Source organism: Oryctolagus cuniculus, chromosome 20 (genome assembly GCF_964237555.1).
Source record: "Oryctolagus cuniculus chromosome 20, mOryCun1.1, whole genome shotgun sequence".
Taxonomy (NCBI): Eukaryota; Metazoa; Chordata; class Mammalia; order Lagomorpha; family Leporidae; genus Oryctolagus; species Oryctolagus cuniculus.
Genome location: NC_091451.1, coordinates 39,856,776 through 39,881,794, shown reverse-complemented (window position 1 = coordinate 39,881,794; position 25,019 = coordinate 39,856,776). Strand labels below are relative to the sequence as shown.

The following is a 25,019-nucleotide window of genomic DNA, read 5'->3' as shown; positions in this document are numbered from 1 at the left end:
TCCGGCCAGTGTCCTCGAGGTGGCCCAGGGCCCCAGCGGCCATCCCGTCTCCACTCGCTGCCATACACGGGTCAGGTTCCAAGTGCTTAGCCAGCAGTACGCTGAACACACCCAGAGATGCCGTGGACACCTACTCCCCAGTGCGCAGGCGCGGCCACTGGGGGGCCGAGGCACGCCCACCCTCCCGGAGCCCGCCTGGGGTCTTGGCTCCGGAGCCTTGAGCCTCGCACTTGGCTGCTTGGGTCTTTAAACTTTCTGAAAACATTAATTAGTTGCCGTCCATCAGGGGGCCTGCTCAGCACCCCCGGTGTTCCTTTGGTAATTTCCGGTCTCCGGGAGGAGGAAGGACCACCCCGAGGGCGCCGATCCTGGGGCCAGACTCCGGCAGAGCTGGAAGGAAGAGGCTCGGAGCCAGAAAGCAGCCTGGCGGGAAGTTATTTTCCAATCAAGTGAGGCTTTGCCTGGCTAATCCCCGTCCTCTGCGGGAGGACCCCAGGCCTGGGTGCAGCCCCTGGCCCCGGGCACGGAGACTAAGCGAAAGTGAAGGAATGTGTCTCGGAGCAGCCCTGAGCCCCCGCGTCCCAGCTGCTGCTTAGGAGAGAAGTGTGTGAGCTGGGCGGGCGGGGCGGTCACCCCCAGAGCCCCCGGCGCGGTCAGAGCCGGTCCGGCCACAGCGCTGCCCTCTCTCATTTCTCCCTGGCGTGAGCCTGTCCGCCGATCCCCTTCCCCCTCACGGCCTTGGTTTCCCCATCTGCGAAACAGACACTGGTACCCATGTCACAGGTGCCTTGTGCACTGCACAGAACCTAGTACACACGAGGAGACTTCCAAAAGCTAGTGGAAAAATAGAATTAAGAATTTATTCTCGTGCAGAGATTTGAGTCCTGTATGTTTTTTCAGGAAGTGTATTTTCCGTGTAGTATGAAAAAGATTGCAGCGAAACAGCCTCCTTGCTTTCACTCCGATTTTCCGCAGACGTTGTGACGTCCTCTCGTGGAGGTCCAGGGTCTCAGATGAGCTTTGAGGACTGGCGCCAGCTCCTCTCCGCCTTCTGTGACACATGAGCGCGTGTAAAATCGAAGACATTCGGGATCGGACCAGTCGGGGACATGTGTGCTGTAGAGAAGTGCAGGGGCCCCTTGGCTAGGAGGCCAGTGCCTTTTGTGGCATCTCAGGTTTACAGGGCTGGCCAGTGAGCACATGGGCTTCACGGCCCCCGCGGGCGACTGGACTCCATCCACAGCCTGAATGTCAAGTGCGGGGGCCGAGGCCTTTTCAGAATGCAGGCTGGTGGGAGGCAGCGTTCCCATTGGCAGCTGAGAACTGAGAAGATGGGCGTTGTCTTTGGCCCTTCACCACCTACCCCCAACACACACACGCACAGGCACATGTGCGTGCACACGCATGCACACACATGCACGGACACATGCACGTGCACACACATGCACACACACGCCCACACACGCCCACACATACACGGTCACTGAGTGCAGACGCCAAATGCATATGCCATACCGCATGGGAAATAAAAAGTGCACTCCGGAAATCTGGAGGTTCCAGGAGGCGCTGGCCCGGCCCCGCGGTCCCTGGAGCAGATTTCCTGTGCTGTCGTTAAGAACCAGCCGTCTCCTAATGCCTTTTCAAGATCTCCTGCTCCCTGCCACCTTTCCTCTGCCTGTCCTGCACCACCGCGCTCCCCCAGACAAGCACCTGACTCACTGTCTGTGTCCGGAGGCTTCTGTCCGCCCCCCCCCACCATGCTTCTGCGAGCCCCAAGCAGGTGCAGTATGTCCGAGCCCTTGTTTGTGCCTTGTCTGCTGCAGTTCTTGTGTCCGTTCCTTCTGTGCACCCTGAGTTTGTAGACGGCCTCCCTGGCTTAACAGGGTGACCCCCCATAGACCTGATCTTCGGGGTTTTAGATGCTGGAGGACAGACCTGTCGCTCTCCAGGATGTGCCATTATTGCCTGCTTTTGGCCCAGCAGCCAGGAGCTGCTGAAGTTGCCTGGGTTTTTGAGCAGAAATGAGACGGGGAAGCGTGGAAGAGGGTGGAGACCCCTGCCCGGAGAGCCTGCTGCCTGGAGCTTGGCCCCTGGGCCACCCTGGCTTCCTGAGAGAGCGGAGGTGGGTTTTGCAGATTGCAAAGTGCTTTAGACATGCAAGGGTCCCCAGGCATTTATGCATAAGAACACCTAGTTGTGAAGTGTCCGTAGCAGCAAGGAGAAGGCGGGACAAGTGCAGGTATCCAGCAGTAGGGATGTGGTTGGAGGCTGTTTGTTGTGCCAGGGCTGTGTTCAGCTGCGAGTGACAAAAACCCAGCTTCTCGGGGCTTCTTCCGAGAGGACTTATCCGTCACGTACGATGGAAAGCTGACGGGGCGCTCCTGGAGGGGTGGCCTCCTCTCTGCAGTGCCCAGCCCTGGCTGTTGCCTCGTCCAGCCTCACAGCTGTTTCTCAGGAAGGCAGGGGCCACAGAGGGGCAGGAGTGGGAGCAGCACAGGCCGGTGTGCTCACGGCCCCGTGGAGCCCTCTCCCTGACATCACTTCTACTTCATGGCCAAGCGTGGTCAAGTAGCCGCGGCCAGCTGCAAGGCATGCTGGGACATGCCTTTAGACTAGGAAAGTTGCCGACTCCAGATGCATTCTGTTAGGTAGAGGGAGGGGAAGTGGATGTGGGGGAGGCGCCTGGCAGTGTCCAGGAGCAGGAAAGACCAGGCCGGTTCCCCCTTGGGGTCGAGTGTATGCTTCCTGTGCTCCCTTTTTTCTTGAACAAAAAGATTTATTTATTTATTTGAAAGGCAGATACAGAAAAAGAGAGAGAGATCTTCCACCCACTAGTTCACTCCTCATATGGCTGCAATGGCCAGGGTTGGGCAGGAGCCAGGAGTTTTTCCAGGACTCCTACAGAGGTACAGGGTCCCAAGCACTTGGCCCATCTTCTGCTGCTTTCCCAGGTGCATGAGCAGGGAGCTGGATCAGAAGTGGAGCAGCTGGGATTCAAACAGGCATCTGTCTGGAATGCTGGCACTGCAGGCTGCGGCTTAACCTGCTGCACCACAGCGCCGGCCCCTCCTGTGCTTCTAAACTCAAAGACAGGTTCTCTGCCCCCCTTAGCAGGGCTAATGTCCAGTGACTAAGAAGGAGTCAAGGGGCCGGCACTGAGGCACAGCAGGTAAAGCTGCCACCTGCAGTGCCAGCATCCCATGTGGGCGCTGGTTCAAGTCCCAGCTGCTCCACTTCCAATCCAGCTCTCTGCTATGGCCTAGGAAGGCAATAGAGGATGGCCTAAGTCCTTGGGCCCCTGCACCCGCTTGGGAAACCCGGAGGAAGCTCCTGACTCCTGGCTTCAAATCAGCCCAGCCCTGGCTGTTATGGCTGTTTGGGGAGTGACCCAGGGGATGGAAGACCGACCTCTCTCTCTCTCTCTCTCTCTCTCTCTCTCTGTCTCTCTCTGCCTCTGCCTCTCTGTAACTCTCCCTTTCTAATAAATAAACTAGAAGAAGGAGCCAGAAGGGCCAGCACTGTGGCTCAGTGGGTTAGGCCGCCACCTGTAACACCAGCATCCTGTTTGAGTCCTGGCTGCTCCACTTCCAATCCAGCTCCTTGCTAATGTGCCTGGGAAGGCAGTGGAGGACGGCTCAAGTGCCTGGGCCCCTGCACCCATGTGGGAGACCCAGAGAAGTTCCTGGCTTTGGTCTGGCCCAGCCCTGGCTGTTGTGAAGATCCCTCTCTGTGACTCTGCCTTTCAAATAAATAAATGAATTTTAGAAAACAAACAAAAGGATCCAGGCTGTAACAGCCGGCATTCAGGAAAAGCGACAGAAGACCTGGGTGGCAATGAGCAAGGCCCAGCAGACAACACTACGTTGTAAGAAATTGATACAGGCCAGCGTCGCTGCTCACTAGGCTAATCCTCCACCTTGCGGCGCCGGCACACCGGGTTCTAGTCCCAGTCGGGGCGCCGGATTCTGTCCCGGTTGCCCCTCTTCCAGGCCAGCTCTCTGCTGTGGCCAGGGAGTGCAGTGGAGGATGGCCCAAGTGCTTGGGCCCTGCACCCCATGGGAGACCAGGAGAAGCACCTGGCTCCTGCCTTCAGATCAGCGCAGTGCGCCGGCCACAGCGGCCATTGGGGGGTGAACCAACGGCAAAGGAAGACCTTTCTCTCTGTCTCTCTCTCTCACTGTCCACTCTGCCTGTCAAAAAAAAAAAAAAAAAAAAAAAAAAAAAAAGAAAGAAAGAAAGAAAAAAGAAAAAGAAAGAAAAGAAATTGATACACGAAAGGAAGGGAAGATGTCCCTTGGTGTGATCCAGCCCCTGTCACCTTGTACCGTTCTGTCGCATTTTCCGACTTTTCCTGGAGCGAAGAGCTATTATCTATCGGTTTTGTCAGCAGGAAATCTTTTTCAGATATGACATATGTAACCATTCCCTCCGTGGGACTGAGGACAAAGAATTGCAACCCTTGCAGAGGGTTGAGTACACAGTAATTATCTTTTTCAATGCAACTTAAAATTTCTATCAAATATATGCACATGGTTGAAAAAACCACAGGCAAGCTGATAATAAAAAGCAAAGAGTCCGCTCCTCTGGTCCTGCCCCTCCAGGCCCGCTTGCCCCGGGAAGCCCTTTTGCAGCTCGTGGACTGCGGGGTGGGATTCTTCCCCTGCAGAAGTCTGGACTGGGGCCGGGCGGGGGGGGGGGGGCGGGGGGAGAGCTGAGGGCCGGTAACGCACCTGTGCGTGCGTCCTGGCACAGGGGGCAGGCAGCCTGCAGGGACGGAGGCCTCACTCTGCTAAGGACTTCTGGGCTTGGGTTCCTGGGAGTCTGCGCTGTGGGTGACATCAGCAGCAAGGTCAGCGGGCGGTGTGTGCTGGCGGGGGCAGGGGGCTCTGTGGCCAGGCCTGGAAGACCTGGCTCTGCGACTTGCCCAGGGGTGGCCTCACCTGGCCCTGCCTCAGCTGTGCGGTGAGGAGCAGAAGCCACTTTGGGGCTGCTTTGAACGCTCACTGATTTATTTAAATTCCTCAGTTCTTCTTGCCCTCATGTTGGCATTTTCATGTTTCTCAGCACTTTGGTTATACTGTCAGACTTTCAGAGGACTTGCAGGGTTTTTAACAGCTCTTTGGGGTCAAGGGCAGTGCATTGGCCAGGGATGATGTGTCTCTTTTTCTTTTTTCTTTTTTTTTTTTTTAAGATTTATTTGAAAAATAGAATTAGAGAGAGAGGGAGAGAGGTCTTCCATCCGCTGGTTTACTCCCCAGATGGCCACAACGGCCGGAGCTGTGCTGATCCGAAGCCAGGAGCCAGGAGTTTTTCCAAGTCTCCCACACAGGTGCAGGGGCCCAAGGACTTGGACCATCTTCTGCTGCTTTCCCAGGTCATAGCAGAGAGCTGGATGGAAGAGGAGCAGCCGGGACTAGAACGGGCGCCCATATGGGATGCCTGCGCCTCAGGCCAGGGCTTTACCCCCTTCCGCCACAGCACCGGCCCCTCGATGCACCTCTTAAGCCCCTGTGAGTCTCCTTTCCTCTCTTCCCTGCTTTTTCACTTGAAGTTTGCTTGTTCAAGAGATTGGCTAGGGTGGACTTACTCGTAAGCAACGGAAACCCACGAGATCGCGGTTGCTCGGAAAAGTTGAATTTACTTTTTCTTTCTTTCTTTCTTTCTTTCTTTCTTTCTTTCTTTCTTTCTTTCTTTCTTTCTTTCTTTCTTTCTTTTTTTTTTTTTTTTACAGGCAGAGTGGACAGTGACAGAGAGAGAGAGACAGAGAGAAAGGTCTTCCTTTGCCGTTGGTTCACCCTCCAATGGCCACCGCTGCTGGTGCGCTGCAGCCAGTGCACCGCGCTGATCCAATGGCAGGAGCCAGGTGCTTATCCTGGTCTCCCATGGGGTGCAGGGCCCAAGCACTTGGGCCATCCTCCACTGCCTTCCCAGGCCACAGCAGAGAGCTGGCCTGGAAGAGGGGCAACCGGGACAGAATCCGGCACTCCAACCGGGACTAGAACCCGGTGTGCCGGCGCCACAAGGCGGAGGATTAGCCTAGTGAGCCGCGGTGCTGGCCTGAATTTACTTTTAAGAGTGCGGGGGAGGGTGTGGCGTGGGCACAGGCCAGAGCAGGGTCGCCTCTGCCCGCCCGCTCCTTCTCCCCCTCCGTGTGGCTCATCTCCGCCTCTCTCTTCCTCCCTCATCGCTCTCTTGGTGCTCCAGCCCACCCGTCCTCTATCCAGACGGAAGCTGGAAAGGGTGCCGTCTGAATTCCCAAGGAGAGGACTGGGGCCCAGCCTCCATCCCAACCATGTCCTGGGCCCCGGGATCCGCTGCTTTTACCGTGTGGACCAGCGGCAAGTCGGGGAGGGGCAACAACCATAGAGGTGTGCCTGCAGAGCGCTGACAGGCTGCACGCCGCGTCGGGAGCACCTGTCCCCCAGGTGACCACCTCGGAGGAGAGAGAGCTATGCACCGTGCGGGGCACCGTGGGAGCCCGAAATGCACACAGCTTCACAGAGGGAGGCAGCCGGCCAAGAACTCTGGAGTCACGGATTGTGTCGCGCTTGGCACTGCCACGTGGCATGACGCCTCCTTTCTCCCCAAAACTTGCTTGGCCGTTCAATGAAGCGAGTGCCAAGATGCTGGAGCCTGGGCCAGGCGTGGCCTTGGCTGCTGTGGGCGGGGGTGCTCGTTACGCAGTCGGGCTTGTCCATGCAGTACCTGAACCTGGGCCCAGAAGATGTTGGTCTGGGAGAAGCGCCCCCACAGTGGCTCAGGGCCCTGACCAGCACCATGAGGGCCTTTGGTCACACTTGTAGGGCCGTAGTGAGCTGTGTGGCCAGGGACGAGTGTTCAGAAGCTGCTTGCCCACTGTGCTGGGCCTACTGACTCCTAGGCGCCTTTCTCCAGGCTGTCTCGGTTCAGGCCTGAGACATCCATTCATCTGTCCATCTGCTCCCTCCTCCCCCAGTACCTGGGCCCTGGAGGGGTTGAGGTTCAAGGATGTACAAGACCCTCTGTGTACTTTTCGGTTCCCTCACTCATGTGGTCGTTTGTTCACTTATTAATTGCTCCATATTCTTGGGCTAAAACATTTCTGAGACTTTTCCTATAAATAAAGCAAGAAACAGTAAGCTAAGGGAATACTTTCGAGAAAATCGACGTTTGGGAGACATTAACATACAGGTGCGGGGGGCCATGGCCTCACCCACTCCTGTCGTCGGGCGTCAGGTCCCAGAAGGAGTTCCCTGGAGCCAAGCAGACAGGGACTCCTGTGGCCCCGAGCTGGGGAGCCCGAGCCCCTGCGGCAGCCCCCACCTCCGGTTCGAGCCCCGCTGATCTGCGGCTCTTCTGCGGGCACGCTGTGTGTCTTCACCACCTGCGCACGGCACAGCTTCCTGTTCGAGTAAAAGTCACCCCTAGCAATCTGCCGAAGAACAGCTGTCCCGGCGCACGAGGAGGGGTTCAAGAGCAGCCGGGAAACGCTGACCAGAGCCTGCCGGGAGAAGTGTGCGGCGTGGACTGGCCCGCTGTGTTTGGTTTTCCTCTGAGATGTTCGGATTTGAAGGAACTCACGGTGGAAGGCTCACTGCCCGCCCCCCGCACCGCACTCAGCATCCTGTGGGAAAGTGTTTCCGAGGTGGTGGGAAAGCCCAGTGGGTACAGCCAGGACCCACCCACCCTTAGGAGCCAGCGGGTTTTGGGGTTCAGCTCGACACATCCAGACACCAGAGCTGCCCCACGCGGATGTGTCCTGGGGCAGGTACTGCGCACCGCACCCCAGAAGGAACCCCAGTGGACCCCGGATGGGAAGCCACCCTCAGAATGCTGCGTCAGGTCTTGCCGGTCGGAAAGCTGGCTCACCCAGCGCTCTGATGAGCAGACTGACTCTGAGTCCCTTGGCAGAGGTGGTGGCTGTCACGCTCGTTACCTGACCCACGGAGAGGTGTCGCCTGCTTCCGTGTAAACCTCCCGGAAGACGGGGACGGCAGGTCCCAGGCGGGGGCCGGGGCTGCGGCAGACAAAGGGGAGGTTTCAGTGGCACGGAGTGGGTGGGTGATGATTTCGTTTGGAAAAAGGCAGTTGTGGAAGAAGGAGACCAAAGGCGCAGGTTGTGGAAAAGCCTGGCTGCCCAGGTGCGATTTTCCTGCAGGCTTTGATGGTGAGAGGAGGAGATCCGAGCGGGTTTCTGTGATGTGCAGGCGTGGAGCTCCCATGATTCTCTGCTGCTCCTTCCCCACACACCTGCTGCCCCCCATCCCCCCATGCTCTGATTTTCTCTCAGCAGGAGACAGAATGCAAACACATGCGTCCTCCCCACCCCTGAAGCTGAATTTCCCAAGTTGAGGCGGGAGCGGTACGGTCCCTGGGAGGACCTGGAATGCTGTTTAAGTCAGAGCTCAGACTCAGAGAGACTATAGCCCCACTGCTTGATCCGATAAATAACGTTTTTTTTTTATTTATTTGAAAGATAGAGAGGGAGGGAGGGAGAGAGAGAGAGAGAGATCTTCCATCTGCTGGTTCACTCCCCAGTGGCAGCAATGGCCAGGACTGGGCCAGGCTGAAGCCAGGATCTTCCTCCAGGTCTCTTACGTGGGTGCAGGGGCCCAAGGACTCGGGCCATCCTCTGCTGCTTTCCCGGGCGCATTAACAGGGAGCTGAATTGGAAGTGGAGCAGACGAGATTTGTACCTGCGCCCACATGGGATGCTGGCATTGCGGGTGGAGGCTTAGCCCATTACCCACAGTGCCAGCTCCATCAGTACAATTCTGTCAGAGCGCGGCCCTGCCCGTGTTGGCGCGGCTCTTGCACTGCAAGGGCAGAATCGACCGGTCACCACGGAGACCGGTGCTCTGAGAAATCTGAAGACATCTACCGCGTGGCCCCTGCCAGAGAGAAATTGGCAGCCCTTGGCCTTGAACAGGGGTTCCCGGCCCGGGGTCACTAACGGAGTCACCTGGGAGCTTTTAAAACGCAGACACCTGGCCCTGCACCCACCCCTGTGCTCAGACTCCATTAGGCTGGAGTGGAGCCCAGGCTCCTCTCGGTTTAAGGTCTCCCCAGGTGACTGTCACGTGAAGCCGGGCTTGAGAGTCACAGGTCTCGTCCAAATGGGTTTTTAAGATTACCAAACTAGAAGGTGCGATTCTGCAGGGTTTTTCTACCCGTGACAGAAGTCTAACCTTGACCTCAGAGCGCATTCCTCAAGTCCAGACTACTGTGGTTGTGGCGTAAGGCGGACTCTGTAATGATACCCCGCCTCCCCCAGTAACCCTGGTGACTAAATCTCCCCCAGGAGATTGCGGTGCGGCGTGCAGGTGCACGTGTGTGCCCGAGTGTGCCTGTGGGTATGCGTGGGCTCACGTGAGTGTGTATGTTTGGGTGGTTTGTGTGTGCAGAGGGTTGCCTGCTTGCAAACGAGTGCATCTCACAAGGAACCATGGTGTGGGAAGCATCGGTGGTTGTCACCTTGGCACAGCTCTGTCCCCTGGCGTGAGCTTCTTGTGCTAATTGACATGAAATGTTGGAGGAGAATTTGACACCTGTCGCCTTTCCCCATCACAGTTTCCAGTCCCTCCCGCCGCCGCCTGGGGAGGGGATTTAAATTCACGCAGGTGTCACTTTTGCTGGTGGCTCGAAGTTGTACATGGGGATTTGCTTTTATTCACAGTAAATATTAACCCCTTGCCTTTCTCCATCCTTGTCTCCCACGTGGATTTGTTCTGCTGCCCTCCAGGGCCTGCTCTCCTGGATACAGTCCCTGCTACCAGCTAAGGCGACCAGCTCTTCCCGATTTGCCTAGGACTTTGCATCCTGTGCACCCAAAGTGCCTGCAGCCCTGGGCAGACCGGGCCAGCTGGTCACCCCAGTTCTCGAGGCTCCTGCTGCCGATTGGTCTTTGCGGGTAGGTCTTTGCGTGTATGCAAAAACACTGGTGTTTGAAGGGTGAGTGTCACGTTTTATTAAAGACAGATGTGCTTAAAAATGCAAGTCTAGGTCATTTATGGGGGGTTGTGTGTTTTTAATCTCCTTTTTAAAAATAGCTGAGCGTGGGAGGTCGAGCTAAGCTCTGTTCATAGAGGCCAGCCCAGCAGGTCAGCCTTGGTTCTGCCATGGCGCTAACCCGAGCGCGAAGCAAGTTTTCACAAAGGGCCTTCGCCAAGACGTTTGCTTTGGAGGCATCCAGCTGGCGCGGCGAGGTGCCGGGCGAGGCTGGGTGGACGCCGCGCTCAGCTGTGCCACCAGTGGCCGGGCCAGCCACTTCCCCCACCCAGCAAAGGCCATCCTTGCCATGTCTAGGAGACGTCCCGGCCTCAGCTCCTTGTGTCTTTCTCCCTGCTCCCCACAGACTGGGGCTTCCTTCCCACAAGTGACAGGTGGTGGAACAGCCACGCAGAGTGACCATGGCTGGGCCCCGTGGGAATCCGTCACTCAGCAGCCCACCCGTGGCCCTCCTGCTGGGAGGCTCAGGACCCTTGGCGGGTGGTGTGGGGGCCACTGGGGGGCTGTTCCGGAAGTGGCATTCCTCAAGCCCTCCTACCTTCCATTGGCCGGGACCCAGTCATGTGACCCCACCCGCCCACGGGGGAGGCTGGGAAATGAAGTTGGGCTGGTGTGCCCAAGGCGGGGAGGAAGCCGGGTTTGCCAAACACCTGGTAGTCTTCACCGGCCCTGAGGACCCAGCACAGACCCCGCCCCGCGTTCACGGACGTCCCAGTGTCCCCAAGGCAGGGTTCTAGGAACGAGCCTGGCGTGTTTCACATGGAGGGGGCTGGGCTTAAAGGAAGCTGCACCAATCTGTAGACTGCAAGTTAGAGTGCAGGAGCCAGAATACATTCGCAAAAACCTCTCTCTCTCTGAACAGTTTGGAGGTTAGTGTCAGGGCCCGCCCGGCAGGTGAGTCCTCGTGCAATGGGCAGGGGAAGAAGTTTCCATCTCCCCCCTCCTTTCTCTTCCCTCCCTCCCTCCGCGCTTTCTTTTCAAACCTGGCACAGGGGCCCCGTGAGGACAAGGTCCGTGTCTTTTTATTTATGATGGGTGCAGCGGCCGGTGCCTGCTAATGAGACGAGCGTGTGAGCCATGCATGCAGCGCCCCGTGGCGCCCCGGCCCCCTTGGCTCTGTCCCCCTGGCCTGCCCATCTGGGCGCATGTTCAAATCCCTTTTCCTAAGCTCGGGCTTTTATGGCTGGCTGGCGTCACCTGCCGTAAATCACGGTAGGGTGAGGTTTAGCACTGAGGTTAGACAGAATCACTCTCAGGAAAAGCCGGAGCGGGTTTATTTTTTTTTTATTTTAGTCGCAGGCACCAGCTCTCTGTACGTGCGCACACACACACACACACGTAGGCAGCTTAAAACTTAATTTGGTGAGTAATTGGGACTAGCTCTTTGGAGCCCTGGGTTATGGTTCTGGAGCCAACGAGAAGCAGGGCTGGGGTGAGGCGGGACGTGGTATGTTAATTGGCGGCCTCTGGCACCTGTGAGAGAATTGGATCTAAGTCCCCAGTTAGAGGGAGCTTGGCAGTTTTATTTGAGTCTCCGTGGGCGCTTATTTTGGGAGACCACCGGTTTGCTCCGGTTCCAACAGGTTCCCCGCCCCGCCCCTTGATGCCCGCGGGCACGTCGCGGCCTGCACGTGGGCAGGGTGGGCAGTGGAGAGGCCCTGGGGAGGGTGCGAGGCCTCCCCTTCCCCACACGCTCTGCTCCTGCTCCGTGGGCCCGAGTCCCACAGAGGGTTTTGCGTTTTATTACCAAAGGCTCGATAAAAGGGGCTGGGGCAGAGCAAACATCGGGGAGGAAAAACAAAGGAAATGAAACGCAGAATCACCGCTGGCGAGAGCCACGCCGAGGCCGGGACTTTAATTCCGCCAAAGCCGCTGGGGGAAGTGGCCCCCGGGAGGCGGAACCCAGGGACGCTGGCCTGGTATTCCTGAGGCCGGCCCCTCTCCTGTTTAAAACGAAATTGCCGTTTAATTTGTTTCTGAGTTTTATTTCTCAAGTGAGCCAGCATGGGGCCGTGTAATGAGGTTGTGTTTCTGGGAGGTGTTGAAAGATGGGGGGGTAGTAGGGCGTGGAGTGGGGGTGCTCCCTGGGAGCCGGCAGCACGGGGATGGGGCTGGGGAGGGGGTTGGGGTGGCAGCCGGGGACAGGCTCCGGTGCCACCCGTGGGGCAGTGGGTGCTATGGTGTGGCCTGGGGGCCTCCGGGCAGGCCACCTCGCTGTGCCCGTGTGTCTGCCCCGCCAGAGTCTGCAGCTCCAGGGACCCGCCTGGGCCGCTGGGGGGAGGCCGCATGGCTGTCGGGAGCCTGGGGGACCTTCCAAAGAGAGGGGCTCGCAGCCACGGAGATTCACCCGGTGGTGGGGGAGCGAGTTCTCCAGGCGTCCGGGGTCACTCAGCAGGACAGGGAAGTGTATGTGGGCCTCTCAGGCGGCCCCTTGGAGAGAAGGTGAGGCCAGAGATCTGAGGGCCAGGGAGCCTCAGAGGATGCACAGGTACTGTCACCGTCACTGGGTCTGTGGTCGTCGCCTGGTGCAGAGATAGTTGTGTGCAGAGAGGAGCTGGGCCTGGAGCCTGGGAGCCGGGCCTCACTGCGGGAGGAATGGTTGACAAGGGCGCCCCCTGCTGACCTTGCCCTTCCGGACAGTGAGGGGAGGGGACACCCGCGCACACGCGCGTGCGCGCGCGCACACACACACACACACTCCTGACAGTGAGGGGAGGGGACACACACACACACACACAGGTGACCAGGAGAGCCCACCAGCCACAGCTGCCCATGCCGTCCTGGTGCTGGTGCACGAACCAGGAGGGAGCCGCCTGCCCTGCTGCCCTGATCCCGGACCCAGGTCCCCTGCCGCAGGTGCACGGGTAGAGGTGGGCTGTGTGCAGGGGTCTTGAAGACTCGGAACCCAGGAGTCCACTTCTGGGCGGCTTTTATGCCCCAGCATCTGTGCACAGACCTGGTCTCTTTCCTAGCCCCGGGCGAAGCATGACCACAGAGAAGTCTGTGCCTTGTCCGCTGGATGGACAAGAGCAGCAACAGCTGTGGGTGTTGGCGCTTGGGTGTCTCTGGGTGCTTTACCCTTGTCCTGACGGCCTCTCCCCCTCCCGCTTTGTCACCCCCTGTCCGCAGCCCCCAGCGGGGTGTGCCGAGGGCAGGGCTGTCACAGTGCATCCTGTGATCCCTATCGTTGAGGTGGGGAAACCGAGCCCCAGGAAGCAGAACTGGCCTTCTCCATGGTCCCTCGGAGTGGGGTGCTGGCCCAGGCATTTTGTTTACTGAAACTCTTATCTGTGGCGTGGGGGGGGGGCCCGAATGGGACCACAGGGGAGGGGGTGTATGCTCCAGATCGCCAGGCTGATGGCCTGATGTGCCCATTAGCATTCTCTGCTCTGCCCTAAGAAGCCCAAGAAATGCTGCTAACTGTACCCCCCCACCCCGCCGACGGTGGTAGTCCCGTCATCCACCACCGAGCTGGTGGGATGCAGACTCCCGGGCCCCGGCCTCTTGGAGTAGGGGGCGGTCAGCCTCGGCTGGAGTCCAGGACAGGGCCTGCTGACGTCAGCGTTGATGTCAGGGAACTGTGGGCCCCACTGAAGACGAGGTGTTTACTAATGACACTGAAATTGTGGGTGCGTGGGAGGGGTTGTCTCTCTGGAAGTCATAAAATTTCCGAAGATTTTAGGTATTTTCCCTATGCTTTTCTGTAATGTTTTCACTTTTTTATAACAAGCGTATAGGAGGAGCAAGAGCCGGAACATGGCAGAGGAAATTGAATGTAGGAGGTAGTTTGGGGGGAGTTGTGGGGACAGGGACAAAAGGCTCCAAGTACCGCCTGCTCTGTTTTCCGTCCCAGAGCCAGTATCCCTCTGTCCGTGGCTCCTGGACCCCGGGCTGGCCGCTGACGGCTGGAGAAGGGAGGAGCGGCCCGACTCCCATTTCCAAATGATCTGTTCTTGGCAAAGCCAGGGCTGGAGCCACACATGGGAATTGGGGCTGGTGGCTGGAGCCAAGAGGCTGTGCCTCCTCTCCTTTCTGCCTGGGTCCCTGGAGTCTGGCCCCATGAACTCCTCCTCTTCCTCGCCGCCCAGCCCTTGGGCCCCCTGGCCAACCAGGCAGAGCTGGGGGATGGCGATTTTACGGTGCAGTTATTGCTCTGTTGTCCAGTAACCCACACTGGGCCCCACAAACACTCCACAAGAAGGCCAGACCCTTCCCGAGAAATGGTTTCCTACACCTTTACAACGTGATAGGAAAAAAGGGGCCGTTGGATTTATGGAAACTATATAAAGTTTATGGAGTCTTGGCAGGCCCAAGGAGCCGGGGTCTGCAGGCTGGGGGTGGGTGATTTGAAATGGAGACGGCCATGAGAGAGCGGCAGACCTCCGTGTCCAGACACCAGACGGAATCCCCAAGTCCAGGCGAAACGGGCCTGGAGGGAGCAGCTTTGGGGGTGTCTTTTGGGGTGACCTCATTTAGTCTCTGCAGCATTCCTGTGGGAGAGGCACGGCCGGCCTCGCTCCCCACAGGGAAGACTGAGCCATGGCTATTTTGAAAGCTGTGAGCTCGCCCCAGATCCCGGGGCTGGTGGGGCGGGCCCTGGAGTGGGTGTTCTGGGGCGGCCTCGAGTTCTTGCTCGCTCGCTCTCACTCTCTCGCTCGCTCTCACTGTATCCTGTGTGTTGAGTGATGTGTCCCAGTTGCAGATCCAGGATCTATGGTCTCCTGTCCCCCCCTCACTTTGGGACTGGTCTGCTATTTGTGATTAGCCTCACGGGCCCCTGGCACCTCGTGCCTCTCATGCATCCGCTCTGCTGTCACAGCTGATTTGTGCTCAGGTTCACCCACTGTGACCTTGGCTGGCTGGATGCGAAGCTGCCCAGAGGATGGCTCTGAACCTGGGCAGGTGAGAGTCCTTGCCTTCTGGGGCCTCTCCGTGTCCACCGCCGCCATGCAGTCCTCTTAGGGCCCTGCCGGAGAGCCCCATCTGCTCCCATCTCTGGCAGCCCTAGCATTTCCCCTCGTACGTGTGCCTTCTGACGGCTGGGTTTCTCTCTCCTACTTGGCTGTGAATTCCTGGAGTGCAGATTCTGTGAATGCTTAATTCTACGTTGCTGATTTTGCCCACAGAGCCTGGCATCATGCCCAGCATATAGTAATAGCTGCCTAAGCATCAACGGGGAAGATGGTCGGGTGGATGGGAAAGTGGGTGAACGGATAGGTGGGTGGGAACATGGGTGGATGGAAGGGTGGGTGGGAGGGTGGGTGGTGTAAGAGACTAGGTGGGTGGGTGGGTAGTTGGGTGGTATGATGGGTGGTTAAGTGGGTAGATGGTTGGATGGTTGAGCGGGAGGACGGGTGGGTGAGTCCATAGGTAGATGAGTAGGAGAATGGATGGATATATGGAGGGAGGGAGGGAGGGAGGGAGGGAGGGAGGGAGGGAGGGAGGGTTCGCGTGCAGCCCCACAGCCAGCCACCTCTTTTATGCCCTCAAGTGCAGTTAAACCAGCAGGCTGACCCAGGTTCCTGCAGACTTGTGCTTAAGTGCACTTCTGTTGCAGAGGGTTTGCTGTGCGCTTCCTGAAGCCATCTGGAGGAGCCAGCCTGCGTGTTGGACCGTGTGTGTAAATACTTTACAGTCCCCATAAACTTGTTTAAAGACAGGTGGGGTGAAAGTATAAGGTGGGGCAGCCTTTGGGGAGGGCGGTTTGGAAGTAGCTATTAAACTTTTAAATGTGCCTACCACTGAGACCCGGCAGTTCCTCTCCGAGCCGCTGCGCTTGGTGGGGGCTGCATCCGTCCGTCGTCCGTGCAGGGCTGGGGACCAGGGTGTTTGCCAGCGGTGCCCGTGGCTGCATGGCTCCTAACGGTGAAAACCTAGAAGCTGCCATTGTGGCCGTCAGCAGGGGCGTGGTCACTAACGTGTGGGACCCCCCAGACGACGGGAGCTGCCTGGGCAGAAGTGGGCCTGGGCAGTGGCCATGCAGCCCTCGGGGAGACTGTGCGTCATGCGGCTCAGCCTTGCTCCCACCTCATTTGTATCCACGCCTTTTCCTCGTTCTCGCCCCTCCCCAGCCATGAAGCCCTTTCCTGGAATTTGGTCTTTCATCCTCACACCTACCTGTCCGAGGAGGAGGAGGAGGAGGAGGAGGAGGAGGAGGAGGAGGAGGAGGGAAACGCGGGTCTATGCATAATTACTGTCTGCTGGCTCTTCAATTAAAAAGATTGAAAGGCACAATATTAAAATTTGATTTACGGGCGCCACTATCTGCCTAATAACCGGGCTGGGGGGTAGGGGGGGAGACAAAAGCCCACAGTCGGGACAGAAAAGCATCGCCTGCCCTCTCCCCCAGGAGATAAATTGGCTGTCATGTTCTTATTGCTAAAGAAATGTGAAATGTTTTGAGACACATGTGTTGTGTTCTTCCAAGATGCTGAAATCCAGGGCTTCGTAATGTAGGAGTGGTCTGGCTCAGACACTTCAAGGCGGCTTCCAGAGAGGCGTGGCAGCTCGGAGCCCAGGAGGCCGCTGCCGCCGCCCGTGCACTGTGCACCCAGCCCCGACACTGGGTCCCCGAGGGCTGCAAGACAGCCAAGGCCCTGGAGCTGAGGAGGGGTGGGAAAAGTCAGAGCCCAGACTCCCTGCTCGGCGGCTTAATAACTGTTTGCCCCTCAGTGTCTTCCTCTGTAAGTCGGAAATGATAACCTTCCTAACCGGGGCACCACGGGCAAATGTGGCATCTGCCTGCTGCACATCAGGGGCCATCGTGTTCCCGCGGCCCAGCCCCGGCGTCTGGGGAGCGAAGCAGTCGACAGGAAGATCCTCTCTCCCTCTCTCCCTCTCCCTCTCCCTCTCCCTCTCCCTCTCCCTCTCCCTCTCTCCCTCTCTCTCTCCCTCTCCTTCTCTCCCTCTCCTTCTCTCCCTCTCCTTCTCTCCCTCTCTCTCTCTCCCTCCCTCCTTCCCTCTCTCTCTCCCTCCATCCCTCCCCCCTCTCTCCCTCTCTCTCTCTCCCTCGCTCTCCCTCTCTCTTCCTCTTTCTCCCTCTCTCTCTCTCCCTCCCTCCCTCTCTCTCTCTCCCTCTCTCATTCTCTCTCCCTCTCTCCCTCTCCCTCCCCCTCCCCCTGCCTCTCTCTCTCTCCCTCCCTCCCTCCCTCTCTCTCTCCCTCTCCTTCTCTCCCTCTCTCTCCCTCCCTCCCTCTCTCTCCATCCATCCCTCCCCCCTCTCTCCCTCTCTCCCTCTCTCTCTCCCTCTCTCCCTCTCCTTCTCTCCCTCTCTCCCTCCCTTTCTCTCTCTCCCCCTCTCTCCCTCTCTCTCCCTCTCTTTCTCCCTCTCTCTTTCCCTCTCTCTCTCTCCCTCTCCTTCTCTCCCTTTCTCCCTCCCTCCCTCCCTCTCTCTTTCTCTTTCTCTCTCCCTCTCTCTTTCTTCCTCTCTCCCTCTCTCTTTCTCTCTCTCTCCCTCCCTCTCTCTTTCTTCCTCTCTCCCTCTCTCCCTCTCTCTTTTTCTCTCTCCCTCCCTTTCTCTCTCCCTCTCTTTTTCTCTCTCTCCTTCTCTCCCTCCCTCCCTCGCTCTCTCGATCTCTCCCTCCCTTCTCCCCCCCCCAGTCTCAATCTCAAATGGTTTCTGTTCAGTATAGATTAAATGAGCTACTGCACGAGTGAAGTGCCTAGCTCTGTGCCTGCCACACAGATAGCGCTCAGTAGACTGTTTTTAAAAAATCACTGTTACTACAATTGCAGGCACCTTTGCTGTAACCAGAACAGCTGGGATTCAAACCCAGAACTTCCAGGGCTGGCACTGTGGCACAGAGGGTTAAGCCACTCTCTACAGTGCCAACATCCCATATAGGTGCTGGTTCAAGTCCTGGTTGCTCCACTTCCACTCCAGCTCCCTGGTAATGTGCTCGGAAGGCAGCAGAGGATGGTCCAGGTGCTTGGGCCCCTGTACCCATGTGGGAGACCTGGAGGAAGCTCCTGGCTCCTGGTTTTGGCCTGGCCCAACCCTGGCCATTGCAGCCATTGGGGAGTTAACCAGTGGATGGCAGATTTCTCTCTCTCTCTCTCTCTCTCTCTGTAACTCTGCCTTTCAAATAAAATAAAACTCTGAAAAATCATAGCCAGAAAGAGAACCACACTGGCAGCCACTGTGCCAGGACGGTGTTGAGCCTGGATCTTGGGCTTCTAATGCAGCCTGGAGTGTAGGCGTCTGTTCTCCCACGTATGGGTCAGACCCAGGGGCCGGCGACTGTTCCCCCTGGTATGGGTCAGACCCAGGGGCCGGCGACTGGCCCAGCCCATGGAGGTGGGAGGTGTCAGGGATGCCAGATTCCTTCCCCCACCACAATCCCAAGTCACGGACGCCCTCCCACCCCCGCTTCCCTGGTGCCCTGGTGCCCCGGCCCCCTGCTGGCCCTCTCGATACTGGTGGCTGGCTCTGAAGTGCCGCTGCCTTATGGGGTTTGTTTCTGTTCTTGTTGGGTACCCACGTGCCCTGACTTGGGGAGCCCGATGGCCAAATGCAAGGCCATGTGGGACCTGTGTGGTGCCCACGATGCGAGGCCGTGTGGGAGTGTGTGTGGCGCCCACGACAGGAGGCCGTGTAGGAGGCGTGTGTGACACCCACAATGCAAGGCCGTGTGGGAGTGTGCGTGGCGTCCACGATGCGAGGCCGTGTGGGAGGCGTGTGTGACACCCACAATGCGAGGCCGTGTGGGAGGTGTGTGTGGCGCCCATGATGCGAGGCCGTGTGGGAGTGTGCGTGGCGTCCACGATGCGAGGCCGTGTGGGAGGTGTGTGTGACACCCACAATGCGAGGCCGTGTGGGATGCGTGCGTGGCGCCCACAATGCGAGGCCGTGTGGGATGCGTGCGTGGCGCCCACGAGCCCTGGCCGAGCCCATGATGGGGGCCTCGGGGCCCCGTCCGCCCTGTGAGGGAGGCGAGACCGCGCGGTGGTCCCCCGCTAACAGCGCTGCTTTGATTGCAGTGGAGAGGGAGGATGTGCAGAAGAGGACCTTCACGCGGTGGATGAACCTGCACCTGGAGAAGGTGAGTGGGCCCGGGCCTGGGGCCCTGCGCGCCGAGTGGGCCGCGGTCCTCGCTCCCGCTCTCCGCCAGGAGCCACTGTGGGTGTTGGTGGATTCAGAGGAGCCCTTGGGACATCTTTGAGTCAGCCCTGTGGCTGTTGGTGTGTCGGGGTCTCCCAGGTCCACGTGTCCCTTCATCTTCGCTGGTGACCCCGCTCCTGCCCGAGGGCTGGAACAGGGGCCTGAGACCTCGTGTGGCTTCCCTGCGCTTCTCCTGTGCGGTCAGCCTGCTGCCCCACCCTTCCTCCCTCCCACCTCCTCCTCCCTCCTCCCTCCCATCCTCCCTCCTCCTTCCTCCCTCCTCCTTCCTCCCTCCTCTCTCCTCCCTCCCATCCTCCTCCCTCCCTCCCTCCCTCCTTCCTCCCTCCCATCCTCCTCCCTCCCTCCCTCCTCTCTCCTCCCTCCTCCCTCCCTCCCTCCCATCCTCCTCCCTCCCTCCCTCCCCCCTCCTACCCTCCCTTCCTCCCTCCTCCTTCCCACCCTCCCATCCTCCCTCCTCCTTCCTCCCTCCTCCCTCCCTCCCTTCCTCTCTTCCTCCTTCCTCTTTCCTTCCTCCCTTCCTCGCTCCTCCCTCCTTCCTCCTCCCTTCCTCCCTCCCACCCCCCTCCTCCCTCCCTCCTCCTTCCTCCCTCCTCCCTCCCACCCTTCCTCCCTCCTCCCTTCTTCCTTCCTCCCTCCTCCGTCCCACCCTTCCTCCCTCCTCCCTTCCTCCCTCCTCCCTTCCTCCCTCCCACCCTTCCTCCCTCCCACCCTTCCTCCCTCCTCCCTTCTTCCTTCCTCCCTCCTCCGTCCCACCCTTCCTCCCTCCTCCCTTCCTCCCTCCTCCCTTCCTCCCTCCTCCCTTCCTCCCTCCCACCCTTCCTCCCTCCTCCCTCCCACCCTTCCTCCCTTCCTCCCTCCTCCCTTCCTCCCTCCCTCCCTCCCACACTTCCTCCCTTCCTCCCTCCTCCCTACCTCCCTCCTCCCTTCCTCCCTCCCACCCTTCTTCCCCTCCTCCCTCCTCCCTCCTCCTTCCTCCCTTCCTTACATCCCTTGGCCCAGCTCTTTGAGGCTGCATTGGGCTGCAAGCTGCTCATGGAGACTCCAGAACCTAGAAGCAGCTGGACAGGGACCCAAGAGGGACAGGAGCAGAGGCTGCAGACGAGGGGCGGGCCTGTGAGGACGACGGCTCTGGGGTGGCCAGGGGGGTGGGCAGAGCCCTGCGTGGCCCGGGCTGGGGGACCGGAGGTGGCTTTGCTCTTTTTAAGAAAGCTGACTCGTCAGGATTCGCTTTTCCTCTTGGCCTCTTCCTCCTCTGCACCGCTGTGCGTCTCCAGCTGTCCCCAGCCGGTAGTCTGAGTTCTTTTGGAAGCTGGGAGTACCTCGTGTCCGAGCTTTGACTTTTGCGGTTGTTTGGTGTTTTGTTTTTGAGACGAGCGCCTCGCCTGCTGGTTCACTCCCCAGATGGCGTCCAGGGCCAGCAGGGGCCGACCTGCAGCCGGCGCCCCTCACGGTGGCAGGGACCTGCTCACTTAGTACTTGAGCATCGCGTTAGCACGAAGCTGGAGTCTGAAGCTGGAGGCAGGACTTGAACCCAGGACGCTGGTGGAGGGCACGGGCGTTTTCACCGCTAAGCCAGGCAGCCGTCCCGCTGCCGTGGGTTTTACTATGTGTGTTTGCTCCTCCCTCTCCTCTGGGAGAGACCACAGAGGCAATCGTCTTTCAGAAGCAATTGTTGCAGGATTGCCAAGCAGAGAAGATACAGGCGGCTGTCAGGGAGGGAGCTCTTGGCCCAAAGGTGATTGACGCCGTCGCCCGTGGGCCTGCAGTGTCTCCAAGCAGGCACCTCGCCCCAGTGCCCTGGCTGCAGGATGGCCCAGATGGCCACTGCCTGCCCACGTCCGCCCTGCCTGCCGTCCGTCATGCTCAGGCTGCTGTAAATCGCCGGGCAGTCGTTCTGACTATTGGTGCATTTTCAGCAATGCTCATAAAGTGAAGTGTTATTTTTGGACCAAAAAAAAAAAAAAAAGAAGAAGAAGAAAGAAAGAAAAGAAGCAAGCCAGTCCCCAAACCTGGGTTCCCTGAACTCCTAAATCAGCGCCTGATGTGTGCTGGAACTTCCTGCCGGGGAGCAGACGGCCGGGACGCAGTCTTTCGTTTTTCAATTAAGAAACCAAAGCAGAGCTGTAGAGGGTCACTGGCGGATGCTCCCGCACCCGCCGGCCGCCCCGGACGACCGGAGCACGCCTTTCTCCTGGGCCATGTGCGTGCCCGCTTTTGGAGGGGCAGGCAGGTAGCGCCCCGCCTCGGCAGCTAAATCAGACGGCAGCTGGCACCCAGGCCCAACAGCCAGAGCAGAATTAACAGCCGTGTCTCCAACCTTGAGACTTTCAAGAACAACCTTTCATGTCCAGGAAAGCCAGGAACTCCTCGGTGAACGGGGCTTAGCTGCAATTTGAAGGCTGTCAGAAATATTTACGGAGTCTCAGGCTCCTGGAAAAATTCCTCCATTTACCCAAGGAGTTAGATCACGAGGCAGGCCCTGGGGGTGCCGTGTGCTTGGCCCGGCCGGTGTCGTGAGGCCCGCAGAGCGGCTGCCTGTTTGCACTGGAGCCCGTTCAACGTCTCCCCGGCCGGCTGGGCTGGCAGCGTGGCCTCCGGCCAAGCCCGCCCTGTTTGATGCTGTGCGGCGGCTCTTACAGGAACTGTCAGTGGAAATTATTCTTCGGCCTTAGCTCACACGTCAGGCCCGGCCACGGTCAGCGCTGCTAAGTGGGAAGTTTGTTAGTCCATTTATCAGGGGTGTTTTGTTGGGGCCCCGCGGTAACCCGATGCTGCTGTGCTCAGCCAGGAAGGGACTCTGGGCAGCTGGCGAGGAAAAGGAGTCACCTTTGAGTTCGGAGTCGCCATGGCCCGGCTCGAAGCCCCGTGGGCTCGCCCTGTGCTTGCACTCGCTTGTGCACAAGGACATGCCACCTTCCTTAACAACGAAATAGCACACACAACCTCCAAGCTGCCCAGGAAGTGGGCTTTTTCTGGGGACAAGGTGGCTGGCCACAGTCCCCTTGCTTGCAAGGTGTCCTTGGCCCTTGGGCCTCTGGCTGGTTACAGCCACCACAGGCGCAGTGGCCCCCGGGCACCTGTAGCCCTGTGTCACACCCGGTAGCAGAGAGCACCCACCCAAACCAAGAGCATCAGTCTTGCCACAGCCGTGACACCGAGAGGTAGACGAGAGCGTGACACTGGGATGGGCTTTAAGGAGAACGCAGGTTCTAGGGATGGGCATTTGGGAGGCCAGTTAGGAGGCAGCCTGGAGGGCCCCCGCCCATGTCCCAGTGTCTGCGTTCGCGGCCCTGCTGCTCGGCTTCCAGTCCAGCCTCTGCCAAGGCAACGCGTGATGGCTTTGTGCGTTAGGTCCCTGCCACCCGTGTGGGAGACCTGGTCCGAGTTCCAGGCTCCTGGCTTTGGCCTGGCCCCGCCCTGGTTGTGGCAGCCATCTGGGGAGTGGACCAGAGGATGGAAGATCTCTATTCCCTCTCTCTCCTCCCTTTCTACCTCTCTCTCTCTTGCTTTCAAGTAAATTAGATACATACAATTTTTTTAGAAGAGTGCAGGTTGCTGGACCCTGCGTCTGGACCCCAGGTTTCTGTCCGAGCTGTGACCACTGTGCTGCGTCAGGGGAGTTGGTACCAAGCTTGTTGAGCCCAACAGACCCCCGGGAGGGCAGGCGCCGGTGCAGGCGCTGAAGCAGTGCAGGGGAACCCTGCCGACGTCCAGCGCAAGGGCCAGGGTGGAAGAGCCACGGCCGTGCCGCTGTGCCCTGGGTCTGTGTGTGACCTGCCGCGGGAACAGGACAGAACCAGGGAGCCGCATGGCCCAGCAGTGGGACTGTCCCTCGGCCTCTTTGAGCCCCACGGTCCCTGGATCTGAAGTGAAGGCCTTGCCCTCGGTAATTCTGTGTAAGCCCTGGTAGGATTGTTTTGTTCCGCGGCCAAGCCGTTTCTTTCTGCTTGTAAGCATGAGTGCAGGCCTCCACTGTCTTGGGGTCTGGGATTTCAGGTCAGAGAGGCCTCCTGAGCTCACTTATCACCCAGCCCCCATGGCTGACTCCCCTCCACAGTTCACCTGCCGAGGGGCATGCACCTGCTGCCCAGGTAGCTGCTCCCAGGCACAGGTGTGCTACCCGCCTTGGAGGGCTTCGCTGCCTCCAGCTGGATCAGGAGGTGTGGAAGTCCTGACACGGCGTCTCCGTTCGTGAATTGCACCGGGCACTAATCGGCTGCTCTCTCCCCCTGCACAGTGTGACCCGCCTCTAGAAGTTAAAGATCTGTTCCTGGATATACAAGATGGCAAAATCCTCATGGCTTTGCTGGAGGTCCTGTCTGGGCGAAGTCTGGTAGGTGTCTCCCAGAGGGGCCGGGAAGCAGAAGGAGGCCAGGGACGACACCACTGGAGGTTTTGGTGCAGGTGCACGTGGGTGCACACGCCTGGATGGACCCAGTCCTACACCGAGAAGCTTTCGAGGGCAACTGTCCTTTACCAGTGACTAAGAGTGATGTCATCACGTGTGGCTAAGCTGTATCTTTTTTAAAAAGCAAAGAAATAAATGCCCAGTGTTTTCTGTGAGCCTATAAAGGCTAAAAAGTAGAACTAGAAGAATAGAGCTTAGCCAGCCATCATGGTGACTGGGCTCAGAGCTGAGAATCAGAGACATCGAAGAGAAAGATCTCTCAACCAGTCGAATTATGTCATCCTAGGACTAAAACCTGAGCTGCCGGCTTCCAGGCTGTTCTTCCCGGTGTGACCGCTGGTGAACCGAGCCAGCTGCTGTGGACGTCTGGGCCCCAGTGGCCGTCAGCCAGCCCTCCCCACATTGCACGTGTCTGCTCCATGCGGATGGGTGCTTTTCCTCCTCTCCACGTGGAGCAGGGTTGGCTGGCCTTGGCCCTGTTGGCATTGGGGGTGGGACAGTTCTTGGCTGGGGGCACTGCCCTGTGCATTGCAGGGATGGTTGGCATCCAACCGCGAAATGCAGATAAGCAGCCCCTGGTGTGGTAACCAGAAATCTCCCCAACATCGCCAGATGCTCTCAAGGGAGCAGACGGGTCCAGTCCAAGCAGCAGCGGCGCTGAGCTGAGAAAGCTGCTCCAGAGTCCAGTGTTTGAGTTAGCCTTGGTGACCCGTCGTGTCCACATGCAGAGACGGGAACGAGGCCACACTCGGCCAACCGCAGCTCAGCCAGCACGGACCGGCCCAGCCCTGTTTCTCACTGTTTAAAGCCCCGAGCCCCTGCTGGTAGTCGCCGGTGTCATGTGGCCAGGGTCCTGTCACACCCCTTAGCCCCTGCCAGCTTTGCTTTCCCCATAGCAAAATAGGAGCTGCCATCGGCCGCATTGGGAGCTGGCTGTGCGGGGTCACGCGAGAACTCCTCCTGCAGGACCGACTCTTCGCTGCAAAGATTGCATTTGGTTTCCTAGCAGGCCTTGTGCTGGGCCAGCAGCGTGGTCGGCCCCCAGAAGGCTGCCTGGAAGGGTGTGTTCTGGCGCCGTGCACCCAGTGACACGGGGGCCCCACCTCGTGGCCAGGGCACCGGCCACAGCGAGCTCGTCCTCCGTGGCCTGACGGCTCCTTCCCTGCCACACGGACACCCACACCTCCACCCTCTAGGGCCATCACTGCGTTCCCAATCAGGATAGCGGAGCTCCAGGAGTCTCCCGGCACAGGACGGGGTTCAGAAAGCTTGTGGGAAATGCTCGTTGTGGGACAAGCCATGCATAGATTTCAAGATTTTTTTCCATCAAAATAAGTATACCTGTCCATTCCATTGTTCCACGAGACTTTGGTGGTGTCCTTGTGCAGATCTGCCATTGTCAGGAGTTTGGCTTCTGTAGGCAGGTACCTCTCTTTCTCTCTCCCTCTCCCTCCTGCTCTGCCTCCCCCCTCTCCCTCCCCTCCCCCTCTCCCTTCCCCCTTC

At 58.9% G+C, this 25,019-nt stretch overlaps 1 protein-coding gene across 15 annotated transcripts in view; it reads left to right on the top strand.

Annotated features, from left to right (window-relative positions):
- CLMN (calmin) overlaps nt 1–25,019 on the top strand; it is a 102,191-nt gene that overhangs the window by 43,654 nt on the left and 33,518 nt on the right. For all 15 annotated transcript variants that reach the window (XR_011385034.1, XR_011385037.1, XR_011385033.1 and 12 more), the window contains exons 2-3: nt 18,967–19,028; nt 23,346–23,441. Coding sequence is in view for 9 of the 15 variants with exons in the window: in XM_070065581.1 (XP_069921682.1) it covers nt 18,967–19,028; nt 23,346–23,441 (158 nt within the window). In the remaining 6 variants the exon portion in view is untranslated. The remainder of the gene's footprint in view (nt 1–18,966; nt 19,029–23,345; nt 23,442–25,019) is intronic.